This window comes from Delphinus delphis, chromosome 14 (genome assembly GCF_949987515.2).
Source record: "Delphinus delphis chromosome 14, mDelDel1.2, whole genome shotgun sequence".
Taxonomy (NCBI): Eukaryota; Metazoa; Chordata; class Mammalia; order Artiodactyla; family Delphinidae; genus Delphinus; species Delphinus delphis.
In genome coordinates, this window is record NC_082696.1 from 47,078,940 (window position 1) to 47,091,876 (window position 12,937).

General features: G+C 37.0%; 1 protein-coding gene across 3 annotated transcripts; it reads right to left on the reverse strand.

Annotated features, from left to right (window-relative positions):
• Positions 1 to 4,054: 4,054 nt before the first annotated feature.
• On the reverse strand, positions 4,055 to 12,908 carry FAM229B (family with sequence similarity 229 member B). Of its 3 annotated transcripts, none has more exons than XM_060030571.1 (3): positions 12,788 to 12,908; positions 5,486 to 5,624; positions 4,055 to 4,311 (listed from the first exon to the last, which is right to left on the reverse strand). In XM_060030571.1, exons 2-3 carry the CDS (start codon positions 5,608 to 5,610, stop codon positions 4,185 to 4,187), a joined length of 252 nt encoding a protein of 83 aa, XP_059886554.1. In that variant the 5' UTR covers positions 5,611 to 5,624; positions 12,788 to 12,908; the 3' UTR covers positions 4,055 to 4,184. The 3 variants fall into 3 exon arrangements, 2 of the variants coding, with proteins under 2 accessions (XP_059886554.1, XP_059886555.1); XM_060030572.1 differs by lacking the exon at positions 12,788 to 12,908 and adding an exon at positions 6,116 to 6,287; XR_009521999.1 differs by lacking the exon at positions 12,788 to 12,908 and adding an exon at positions 4,962 to 5,020 and having other exon boundaries at positions 4,178 to 4,311; positions 5,486 to 5,617.
• Positions 12,909 to 12,937: the final 29 nt, after the last annotated feature.

The following is a 12,937-nucleotide window of genomic DNA, read 5'->3' on the forward strand; positions in this document are numbered from 1 at the left end:
CTTTCTTAAGGTGAAAGCTTAGATTAATTGACTTGAGACATTTCTTTTTTCTTTTTTTTCCCTTTTGGCCACACCGTGCTGCATGTGGGGATCTCAGTTCCCCAACCAGGGCTTGAACCTGTGCCCCCTGCAGTGGAAGCTTGGAGTCCTAACCACTGGACCACCAGAGAATTCCCCTACATTTCTTCTTTTCTGATGAAAGAATTTAAGGCTTTAATTCTAAGCACTACTTTAGTTGTACCCCATGTGTTTGATATGTTGTTTTCATTTTCATTCATTTCAAGATACTTTCTAATTTCTCCTGTAATTTCTTCTTTTATTCATGAGTTGTTTGAAAGTGCTTCATTTAGTATTCCAATATTTGGAGAGTCTCCAGACATTTTTCTGTTGAATTTGAATTTAATTCTGTTGTGGAACGTACTTTGCACACTCTGCATACTTTGTTTTGTTGCTTATAACATGGTCTATTCTTGGTAAATTTTCCATGTGTGCTTGAAAAGAATGTATAGTATTCTGCTGTACTGTTGTTCTACTACCAGTTGTTAAAAATGTTAAGCTATAAATGTGGAGTTATTTGTTCTTTCCATCAGTTTTTGATTCATGTACTTTGAAGCTCTGCATAACATTTAAGATTGTATGACCCTTTTATCATCATGAAATGTCCCTCTTTATTTCTGGTAGTATTCCTTGCTCTAAAATCTTCTTGTCTATTATTAATATAGCTACTCCAACTTCCTTTTGATTAATGTTTACATGGGATATCCATTTTTATCCTTTTATACTTTTAATTTAAAGTAGGTTCATGTAGTGCTGGTTAGCTCAATCAGTACAGCATGAGACTCTTAACGTAGGTTCATGTAGACACCATCCTCTTTTCTAGCCAATCTCATAATCTGTCTTTTAATTGAAGTGTTTACACCTTTTGTAATTAATGCAAATGTCAATATGGTTTGGTTTACATCTATTATCTTTGTTCTTTTTTTCCTCTTTTCCTGCCTTCTTTAGGATTGAGTGATATTTATTCCATTTAATCTCCTTGACTGGTGTATTAGCTCTCTGTTACTGTTTGCTTTTAGAGATAAATCTAAAGTTTACAATTACATATTTACCTCATCACAATCAATCTTCAAATACTATTATGCCATTTCATAAATCATCGAAGACACTTACATAAGTAAACTTCCATTTTCCTCCTCCTGTCTTTTTTGCTATTGTTACCATACATTATACTTTTATATAAATTATTGTTATTATTTTTGCTTTAAATAGTCATTTGCCTGTTAAATAAATGTTTAAAAATGAGAAAAAAGTCTTTTATATTTACCCACATATTTTCTATTTCTGGTGCTCTTTATTTCCTTATACAAATTTCCATCTAGTATCATTTTTTTCTGCCTGAAAAAACTTCCTTTAACATGTCTTATAGTACTGATCTACTGATCTGCTTCTAGTACTGATGAAAAGTCCTTACTTCACCATTTTTGAGAGATACTTTAAAGATATGACTTCATTGTCTTCTTGCCTGCATGCTTTCTGATTAAAAGTGCTCTCATTCTTTTTGTTGCTGTTGTTCCTTTGAATGAATGTGTCCTTTTGTACTATCGGGTTTTAAGATGTTCTCTTTATCCCTGGTTTTTAGACAATTTAATTATATGGCTTTTTGTTTGTTTTGTTTTATTCATGTCTGTTTTCTTTGGGGTCAGTTAAGCTACTTGGACCTGTGAATTTATAGTTTTCATCAAATCTGGAAAAAATGTGGCCATTATTTCTTCAAGTATTTTTCTATTGTCCTCCCTCCTCCTTCTGAGAAGCTACTTACATATATGTTAGACTGCTTGCTATTAAAACACAAAATTTATGCTCTTTTTTCCAGTCTTTTTTTCTTCATATTTCATTCTGGATAATTTGTATAGCTATGTCTTCAAGTTCATTAATCTCTTCTTCTCCAGTGTGTAATCTGTTCTTGATCCCATTCAGTGTATATTTTTATTTCAGAGATTGTATTTTTCATCACTAGAAGTTCAGTTGGGTCCGTTTTATACCTTCCATTTCTCTCTTCATTGTGATTATGCTTTCATCTACTACTTGAACACTTATGGTAGCTTGTCTGCTAATGCTATCATCCAGCACTCTGAATCTGTTTCTATTGACTAATGATTCTCTTGACTATGGACTGCATTTTCCTTCTTTTTTGCACGCCTGGTAATTTTTTATTGGACACCATCATTGTGAATTTTACATTTTTGGTGCTGGATTTTACTGTAGTTCTTTAAATTTTGAGGTTTTTTTCCCTCCTTGGATGCAATTTAGTTACTTGGAATCAGTTTGACCCTTTCCACTCTTGCTCTTAAGCTTTGTTAGGGCAGGTCCAGAGCAGCCTTCAGTCTAAAGCTATCCTCCACTCCAAACCCACCCCCACTGAGGCAATATCTCACTGAGGACTCTACTCCATATATTAAAAGCTCTTTCCACTATGATTGAATCACAAATTATTCCCAGCCTTGTATGAGCTCTGAGGAATTTTTCATTACTCCTTTCTCCTTTCCCATGATTCTTTCCCCAGCCTTGGGCAATTTCCTTAATGGATTTTTTTCTCTTCCTTTGAGGAGTATTAAATTTTTATTTGGCAAATAATTAAGTTACTCATGGATCATCTTGATTCTCTCAAGTCTTATTTTTAAACTTTGTTAAAGTTAGTATACATTAACCTTTAATCTAGTGCTACTTTAGAACTCCTACTAAGACATGACCTTTCTGAGGACTCTACTCAATGCCCCACAGGTTCAATAATGTCTTTCTACTCTGGCTGGTTGGAATTCAAACATCTCCTAGCACTGTGTGAGCTCTCAGAATTTCTCCATTTATAAATCCCTGATGAAAAGCTTTTCTTTTCACCTCATGTAGCACACATGCATCTATATGCATGTAATTATAAGCTAATAAACCTTTCACTTAAAAAGGTTTATATATATATATGTATATATCTTCAGGAGCAGAAAAGTAGACAAGAAACTGGAGAAACTATATCTGACACTAAAGTCAGTCTTTTGGAGAAAAAAAAATTTCATGGGATGAAGAGTGGCAACCATCAAGAGGTAAAGAAAGCAAGCTGACTTTCTTGGAACTATTACAAGAAGAAAAAGAAAAGAGAAAGAGCTGGCCTACACCTCAAAACTGAACCTTAAGTCTAATCGAATAAAATTAAAAAATAAAATCTGAGGTTTCTCAATACTAACTGTAGACAATTTCAAGATGACTGGTTGGGACTTGAGGTAACAGTGTGATGATGAGACATCATTTTTCCTGGAAAAATAGGGGTTAGAATCACAGCCTTGACCTCATTATAATAAATTTAACCAATAACCTGAGCTCCCATATGATAGCAGTGTATATGCTTTGCAGATTAACCATGAACTAAGAATTTCCTTCAGTCTTGGGTATTATTTTAAAATGCATAAGCCACAGGGCTCCATTTCTCACCCAATATAATCATTCCTGGGCAGAACATTATCAAAAGACAGAAAGACGTTGGGGCTTCCCTGGTGGCGCAGTGGTTGAGAGTCCGCCTGCCGATGCAGGGGACACAGGTTCGTGCCCCGGTCTGGGAAGATCCCACATGCCGCGGAGCGGCTGGGCCCGTGAGCCATGGCCGCTGAGCCTGAGCGCCCGGAGCCTGTGCTCCGCAACGGGAGAGGCCACAGCAGTGAGAGGCCCACGTACCGCAAAAAAAAAAAAAAAAAAGTTAAAAAAAAAAAAAAAAAAGACAGAAAGACGGAAACTGGCTTAGGCTATTCAAGTGAAAGGATTCGGCTAAGTAGCAACCCAAAAATAAGCAAAGGAAATCAGCGCAAAACACATTAAGCATTTAGAATGGGCCCTTCCTGACTGATAATCAAGGTGGCTTAAGCTTCATTGTGAATTGTTGATATTAATGATCCACTGTGAGCAAGATGATCTCTAAGGCACTTTCTAATTGTGAAATATTATTCTGTCTTATCTATCAAACATAACTGATGGTTTATCACTACACATGTTTTACAGACTACATTCCGGTCTTTCCCTACAAAAAGTAAATATTTCAACTACTGTCACCGTCCAAAGGTGCCACCACTTTTATTTGCTTACCAGATCATAAGATGATACTGGTCCATTACCCTTGACCTAGTCAAACCTCTACAAAAGACTTAATGGTGGCATTTAGGATGCATTTCCTTGCTGCTTTGTGCAGGTGGCTTTCTCATTGTTGCAAAGACAGTGATGGGAACATTAGTTATTGTCAGGCAATGATTTCCAGGGCATCTTCGGAGTTGCCTAAATAAAAGAGAAAATGACATGTACTTAGATATGAAAAAGGAAATTTTTTTCAGAGAACCAAAGTTTGAGTGTATATTCATTCAACTGTTTTAAGTCTTTTTGAAATCTCTGAATGTCACAAAATAAATATAACACAGTGGCACTAATGAGGCAGACATTTTAGACTTACATTGCAAAGAAATTGTTGTTAAATGTTGTGCCATACATTTAATCAAAAGAAACTTATAAATACGAAGACAACCCTCCAGATGTTCTTTTGAAAGGTATGCAGTGATTGCTAAATGGCAAAGAAAAGTGGGGCAGGGGGGAGTGAATAGTTATAAACATAAGTGATAATACTATGGCAATTCATACATAAATGCACCTTAAAATCACTCCAATTGAGTGATTTTAAAACTAGACTATTTGTGGAAAAATATAAAACTGAACATATTATTCCACATACTATTCAAATGTTGATAGGATCTCAGGTTTAAAAGAGCCCTTAAATAACATCTAATCTAAAAATACACCTAGTGCTTGAATTTCCTTTCCAACATCCCCATCAAATAATAACCCAACCTTAAACATTTCTAAAGACTATTGATCAGTATTTCCCGAAGTAGCCTATTTTATCCTTGAATAACTCTGATGTTTAAAATACCTACCTTATTAAGCTTAAATCTGTGTTCTGAAAATTCCAAGCCATAAGAAATCAAACAATGTACTATGGTAAACAGAAGGAAAGTGGAATAAATCCTATTATAGTTTTCTTCAATTTTGCAAAAATAGAATCTTCACCTCTCTGTCACTCTCCTTCTGCCAAAGGTCAAGTCAAAGCCAAAGTGACACTGACTCTGAGGTCTGAGTCTTTTTCATATTTTGTAGCCTTAGGCCTAGCACAGTGCCCTGCACATAACAGCACTAAAGGCTTTGCTTATTTGATTGAATGTTATATAATCTTGAAACTATTAACAAAAAACTAGCTAAATATTTACCCCCCAAAATTGGTCTATCATTCAGACTTACAATATACAGACTCTATGCTAAGAAAACCTAGGCTCTGGTAATACTAATTTAATAATAGCAATGCTCCTAGGCTTCTTTCTTACTAATTGAATGTCAGCTAAAGCTTGCATTGATGATAGCCATTACATATCTCCTCAGTTGTTAGGACAAGAAGACTTTTTACCTGGTTAGTAACATCTCTTTCCCGTTACAGGAAGCGCTGGAGCTCAGCCCAGGCTCCAGCCCAACTGAAGGATCTCCCCCTTCCATTGGAAACCTCCTTGGCTGGGTCCCAAACCGAAAAGGCATAATTCACTGAAAACCTAGATTAGAAAGTTAAAATAATGGAGAGGAGGGGTGAGTTGTTTTTAAATAGTTCTTTGAAATTCTTAATATTAATTTTGCTATAGGCATATAGGAACATTCTGAAAACGACATACTTAAATATCTATAAAAGTACATAAATACTCTATTATATAACTCTCCTTTACATACAATTTTAAGTCTTGAGCAAATATAAAATAGCCACTAGATGATAAAGTAAACTGTGCCCCATGGTTAACATAACTGAAGTCCATTTATGTTATGTGAAAAAAAATTGTTTTCCTTTGAATGGTTATGGCAATCGACAAGCTTGAGCTCCCACTGCCTCTCTGCCTATCTAAACTCTTGTCTTCCTTTGAAGTACAGGAGTTTCACATCTGCCTGATACCTACAGCTATTCCTTCTCTTCCTGGTGATTATTTGTTACCCCCTGCCTCTCTACATTTACAGTGCATTAGTTAAGAAAGTGCCTTGGAAGAGCTGGACTGACCTGGATTCAAATCCTGGCTCTGGCTCTTCCCAACTATGTGATCTTAGGCAAGGTACTTAACCAAGTATGCTTCTCAAAGATAAATTGAGCTTGGGGCTTCCCTGGTGGCGCAGTGGTTGAGAGTCTGCCTGCCGATGCAGGGGACACGGGTTCGTGCCCCGGTCCGCGAGGATCTCACATGCTGCGGAGCAGCTGGGACCGTGAGCCATGGCTGCTGAGCCTGCGCAAAGGGAGAGGCCACAGCAGTGAGAGGCCCGCGTACCACAAAAAAAGAAAAAAAAAAGATAACCTGAGCTTAATAATGTTATCTACCTCCAGGGTAATAGTGGGGCTTAAATAAAGTAATACATGTGAAATGCAGTGCCTAACACATAGTACAGGCTCAATAAATGTTAACTGCTATTACTCAGCAGATACTACTGAGCATGATTAAATATATACATACACATATACAATGTAATGTATATATGAGATACATACGATATATATGATACACATACACACACACAACTACACAAAATAAGCTCCTCACTGCCTACTGTTGCCTCTGCTTGGAATTCTTCCCCACCTCACTGCTCCCACACTTTAGTTGTTAGGGCCAACTCATTCATTAAGTCTGAATTTAAATTTCACTTTCTCGGAGAAGATTTTTATAAACCCTCCATTATATGTTTTCTTAGCACTCTACTTCTGCTTTATAGCAGTTATCATCACTCTAATTCAGGATTTCTCAACTCTGACACTATTGACATTTAGGGTCATATAATTTTTTGTTTAGGAGGGAGGAGACTGTCCTGTGCATTGTAGGAAGTTTTGCAGCATCCAAGGCCTCCACTCACTCACTCACATGCCAGTAGCACCCCACCCCAAAGTTGCGACAAAAATATCTCCAGACATTGCCAAATATCACTTGGTAGAAAAGGGGAGAAAAATCTCCCCCTGTTGAGAACCAGTACTCTAATTTTTTTGTAAATGTTTTTGCTTAATCATTGTCCCCCCGACTCCCATTCCATGTCTGTCTTTGTCACCACTGATTAAATCCTTAATACCTAGAACAGTGTCTGGGACACAGTGAGTAATTAATAGCTCTATCTTGTATAAATTTACATGTCTTCAGCAAAGGGCAGGAAAAATGAAAAATGTCTTGTAACTGTTTCTTATGCCTAGTGCAGTTTTCTATGCCCAATAAGTAAGTGTTTATTGTGGTAATAATAAAACTAAATTATTAAAAGTTTTGGAATTTGAATATTATATAACAGTTTTTATAGACTGTGTGTCCATTATCGAAGAAAAAAGTGTTATGCTCAATGACAAGTTAGTAAAACCATAGTAAAAACTATGGTTTAGTATAACTAGCTATCATATGTAAGTATTAAGCTTCAGCTAACTTGATCAAGGATACACAGACTTACCAAAATAGGCCGAGTCTGATTCCTGTAGAGGTGAATAAATCAATTGCTTCTACTGACCTTCCAGAGAAGGCTGGAATTGCCAAAGGAATGATGATCAAATGTTCCAGTGATACCCAGAAATTGTGACACCAGAAGATTCTTTCACATAATTTCCTACCTGCTAACCAATATCACGATTCATAGCTCCAGCAACCAGCTGAAACCTAGCTAAAAAATGGTCTCTAAAGTTTGTGTGAAGCTTTTATTCTTGTTGTCATTGCCTTGTTTATTTTCCAACATTAAATATTTTAATCTATGAATTACTTTATCTGTATCTATTCTAAACCGACAGTCTAATCAATCTGCACAAAATCACGAGATTCTCCTCACTTTATATCCCAGTCTCCTCAGTACCTTTGTCTTCCAGACTTTCCCTTGACTAATAACCCAAATTAATCCAATCTAGCCATGTCCTCATCCTATGCCAAAAGCCTCAAACTGCACCTTTACAAATTTCTTTATCGTTCTTCCTATGTAGGACTCTCTAAACCCTCTCTCTAATGCCTGGACTACCTCTTCTCTCCTGTTTCCTCAAAAGGGGCTTGAAATTCCCAAGTGACAGGAATAAGGAGAAAGGAAGAATACATCTTATACTGTCTGCCTTCAGTAACATTATACCACTTCCAACACAAGAAAATTACAAGAATATACTCTATTTCCCCTCTCACACCCTGTATTACTTTGTTGTCATGTACTTTACATCTACGTTTACCATAAACCCCACTGCACATTATTATTAGTTCTTCTTTAAGCAATCATCTCTTTAGGAAATTTTTCAAGAGAACTCTTTTATATATACCCCCATAATTATCATTTTCAGTGTTATCCCCTTGAGTAGGTCCAGATTTCCATCCAACAATTTTCCTTTTATCTGAAGGTTTTCATTTAAATTTTGGACTTCTGGTGATTAATTCATTCACCTTTTGAATGTTTTTCCTTAATCTTCATTTTTGAACATTCTTTTTGCTGGGTATAGAATCCTAGGTCAACAATTTTGTGGGTTTTTTTTTTTTTAAGGACTTTAAATATTCTTCTACAGTGTTTTTTGGCTTGCATTGTTTCCAACAAGAAAGTCTGCTGTCATTCTTATCTTCATTCCTCTGTCTCCCCAACTCAGGATGGCTGCTGGGCTGTGTTTGGATGCTATTCATTAGAAAGAAACCACTAGGTCCAGCCCAGACTCAATGGAAGGTGATTACACAAAAATAGGAGGCAGATCATCTGTAGAGAAGTTCAAAAAAAAATAGGAGGCAGAGATCACTGGGTACCATCTGAGAGGCTGCCTATCACAGATACTGTGTTTTGGTGTCATGTTCGAGAGTGCTTGTGATGCACTTACAAATGTTGTTCATCAAATATTTCTGGCTTTCTGTCTCCCAGAAATTGTAATTCTTGGTCCCCTTATGATTACTTGGAGCCCATGTGACTAGTTTTATCCAGTGAATTAACAGCAGCCATTAATTGCAGTACAAGACCCTCCTGAGTTGTCTTTCTCTTTGTCACAAAACCGAGGAATTATCAAAGAGTGGTAGCTCAGCAACTTGGGTGCCAGGGTGAAGATAACATAAAGCATAGCCACCAGACTCCCCCCTCCAATGGACATGTATCATGTGCAAAAAATAAACAACTGTCATTTTACACCACTGAGATTTGGGGGTTGGCTGTTACCACAGCATAATAAAATTCATCCTGACTTATACAGACTTAGGTCCAGACTTAGGTACTGCCATAACAAAACATAAAATATAAGTCACCAGCATAGTGGTCAAGCAGCGAGTGTCAAGAAAATTGGTATTGGAAACTGAGAGGATAGTTGTCTATGTTATTCAGGGGCAAACCTATTGAAAAAATTTTTGGAAAACTCTGTGATAACCTGGAAAGCAGATGATTTGCTGGTGAATGCTAGGTGAAGAGGTTGGAAGAAAGAATGTCAGTAACATGTTAGCTGCTGTTGGCTGTGTCTGTCAAGTTATATGACAAAGAGATGGGCTCAGAAATGCAGTGTGCAAGCAGGAATAAAAATTGATAGAGTGCCCACAAATTCAAAGTATATTTAAATGACAACTTTGAAAGCCATAGGAGTATATTTTTCTTGGAACACATTTTATTCCTTCTCAGAAATTTGTAGTATCTTTGTAATGTCGTCAAATACTAAATGTATTATAGATGAATCTAAAGGAGCCTGTTTTTTCTCCATGCCGCCCCCCAACTTTTGTTTCTTGCTTGTGTACGTAAACAATTCTTTCTTTATTCTGAAAACTGAGTAACTGAACCAGGATATATCCCTTAGTGTTGACTGTTCTATAGAAATTATTCCATGTAACATGGTATGTGCTTTTAATCTATAGATTTTTCCTCCTTTATTATTTTTTATATCAATGAGAACATTTCTTCTTCAATTTGCTGTGTTCTCTATTTCAGGGGCACTTATTAATCTTATGTTGAACCATCTTTACCTCTTTCACATATATTATCTTCCAAGAGCTTTTATACCTTTGTCCTTTGCCTCAGTATTCTCTGTGATTATCTCAACCCTTTCTTCTAATCAGTAATTTGATTTTCAGCTCTCTAGTCTGCTTCTCTGTGCTTCTAATTATTCATTAGTCCTTTAACATGTTTTGGTCTTTAGTTTCCTTTCTCTTTTATTTCCATTTTAGTTCATTTATTCACCCAATATTTATTGATTACCTATAGTACACCAGGCAAAGTTCTAAGTACTAAGGATATAGTAGTGAAAAAAAAAGGCAAGACTCAGCCCTCAATACATTATTTTAGCATCTTGCCTTTAAGTTCCTGTACTACCAAATTCATATTCTTATTATTAATAGGTTCCTCTACAGCACAAAAATTATATGAGTTTTCTTTTTTCCCCTTAGGTTAAGTTTTACAGGTCATGTACTTCATTCATCTTTTACATGCTAGTTTCCTTCCATCCTTCCTTCCTTTTACAGGAGTAGTCTTTATAATTTTCATTGATGTTTTTCTCTTGCTCACATTTAACATATAAAATTTTGCCCAATCTATTTGCTTGGTGTGTTAGACAGCTATTGCTCCAATACTATTGCACCCCAAAATCTCACAGCTTTAACCAAAACCCTTTTTCTTGTTAAGACTGTGGAGAGCCTGCTGTTCAGCTGGTTTCCACTTGCCTCTCCTGGGTTTGGTTAGGATTAGCAGTACTCCACACTTCAACTGAGATGCAGATTCAGATCTGATCCACATGTCTTCCTCATGTTGGAAACAGCAGCCACCTGAGGTAGTTTTTCTTACGAAAAATAGCAAAGACCAAGAGGCAAAAGCATGCAAGCACACCTAAAAGCTTTGATACCTGATATCATTCCACAGGCCAAAGCAAGCCACCTGACCAAGCCTGACCAATAGGACTAAGACGTATACTCTGCCTACCCCCCTATTCCAGGAGGTACTGCACAGTCATGTGCAAAGGGAGAAAGTAAAGAATTCAGAGCAATACTCCAATCTACCATACTCTGCTATTCTGTGGGTAAATTCTCCTTGACTTCTTTCCTACTTATCTGAAATCTGCTCTTCCACTCACAGACAGTTTGAAAGGTAAATCATATATTCTTTTTCATTGTGTTTTTATCAGAGGAGGTGTATCAGAGAGAATTCCACAAGAGCTGTGTGTAGCCTTCTGGGTGGCCTGTGTTCTGCTTGCTCTTCTGAAAGTTTGTTGAATATTTTAAATGAGGTTTCAGTCCATCTAATTAGGAGTGCATTCAACTTTAGGATATGTTCAGATATATGACTTCAAGGTGGACTCCTGGAAAGTATAAACTCTAAAATGTTTTTTCTGCTTCTACTGAAGTCCTAAAGTGGCTGGTAGGTAAGGCTCTACCTTGACTCTCAAGCAGAATTTCCTCTCAGTCTGATTCTCCCCAGACTGAAGTTTTTAATGAGACTTGTTAGAACTTTCTTAATTTAATTCTGTTCCTATGTATGACCTCTAGGGAGTCATGACTAGGACCTAACCACTGCATGAAGGGTACAGCTCTGCAGAGGCCAGAATACCAGATGAGCTGGCACCATAGCTCACAGATACAGATCTACGCACAAACTGGACCAAGCTTTGCAAATTTTAGAAGTCCAGACTTTAGGACTTTAATGTTAAGACCTAAGTGAAGTGTTAGGGGAACCTGACTGCACTTCTAACACTGACTCCATGCTCACTAATAAGCAGTTAACAGTAAAATCCAGCAAATGCAAAAAATTCTTGACTGAAAGTTACCTATTAATCATAAGATATGTGAGTAATAAGGTGAAAAACATCTAAATGGAAATGTGGGAAAGCCTCAGCCTCATAAACCACCCATTGCAACTTCAAACTTACCAGATATCAGAGATATAGTAACAACTATTATTTGTATTGGTAGGGGAATAAGGTGTTCCAAACAATCAAATATTACAATTCCTATTACCACACATTAGTTGCACATGTAATTTTAACTTTTTTTTGGTGGGAGGAGGCTTCCTAGTATTTTGTAGTTCCTCAGAATTTTTGTGGAAAATATTAATTTTACGAAAAAAGTGCTTGAGTTTTTAATTGAAATCTGGTCTAAATTAATAAGAGTTTACAGTATTTTTCAATGTTTGAAAATTTTAGGAGTTGGTCATTTTCAGGAATACCTGATTTTTCAATCTCCTCCTCCTTTGTCCCACCTAAACACTGTACATAAATAAAATGCCTAGTTTTAATTTCATTTCTTCCATCAGACTTCTATTTACTTGTCCACGTTCTCATCCACTGAATCCTATTATACTTAGCGCCACAAAATCGTCACAATTTTTTGAGTATTTCGTGTGTATCTTCAATCAGATTGTAAGCCTTCTGGAGCTGGATCTATGTCTTAATTTCTTTTGAATCCTGCAGAGGCCCTAGAAGTTAATGTTGGGAGCATACAGCTTCAACATACATTGGTTGGGCCTCTGAAGCGCCATTTTTGTCAATCTGTATAACCACCTAGTTTCGGTTGTACCCTGACACGTCTATTTGTCTGGGGTTTCTTTGTGCTCATTGACATTGTTTTCTATTAGAACAAAGGACTTGTTAAATAGATTAACGCAGCGTCCGGAGGAATCGGAATGAACAGAATTTGACCCGCCGCCCCAGGTACTGAGACTGTAAATGAAGACTGAACCTCCGATAGATCATAAACAGCTTTAAAGACACACGTTTTAAAATCCCACGCCAAAGCCTAGTTACCAGCCAATGACCCGAGCCCCCGGAGCTGCAGTTGCTCAGACATTCATAGGGCAGCGAAGTTCTGCTGTCGGGAGGACCAGTCGTTATGGTAACGGTGAGACGCACGTGCACTTGGCGCGGCCTTGGGACGTAAAATCTTAGCCTAAAGCT

Excerpts from the sequence above, each read along its gene's own strand:
- FAM229B (XM_060030571.1), bottom strand. The coding sequence starts at position 5,610 with ATGCCTTTTCGGTTTGGGACCCAGCCAAGGAGGTTTCCAATGGAAGGG. Across the intron at positions 4,312-5,485 it reads AAAGAGATGTTACTAACCAG|GCAACTCCGAAGATGCCCTG; the intron begins GTAAAAAGTCTT and ends TCTTTTATTTAG.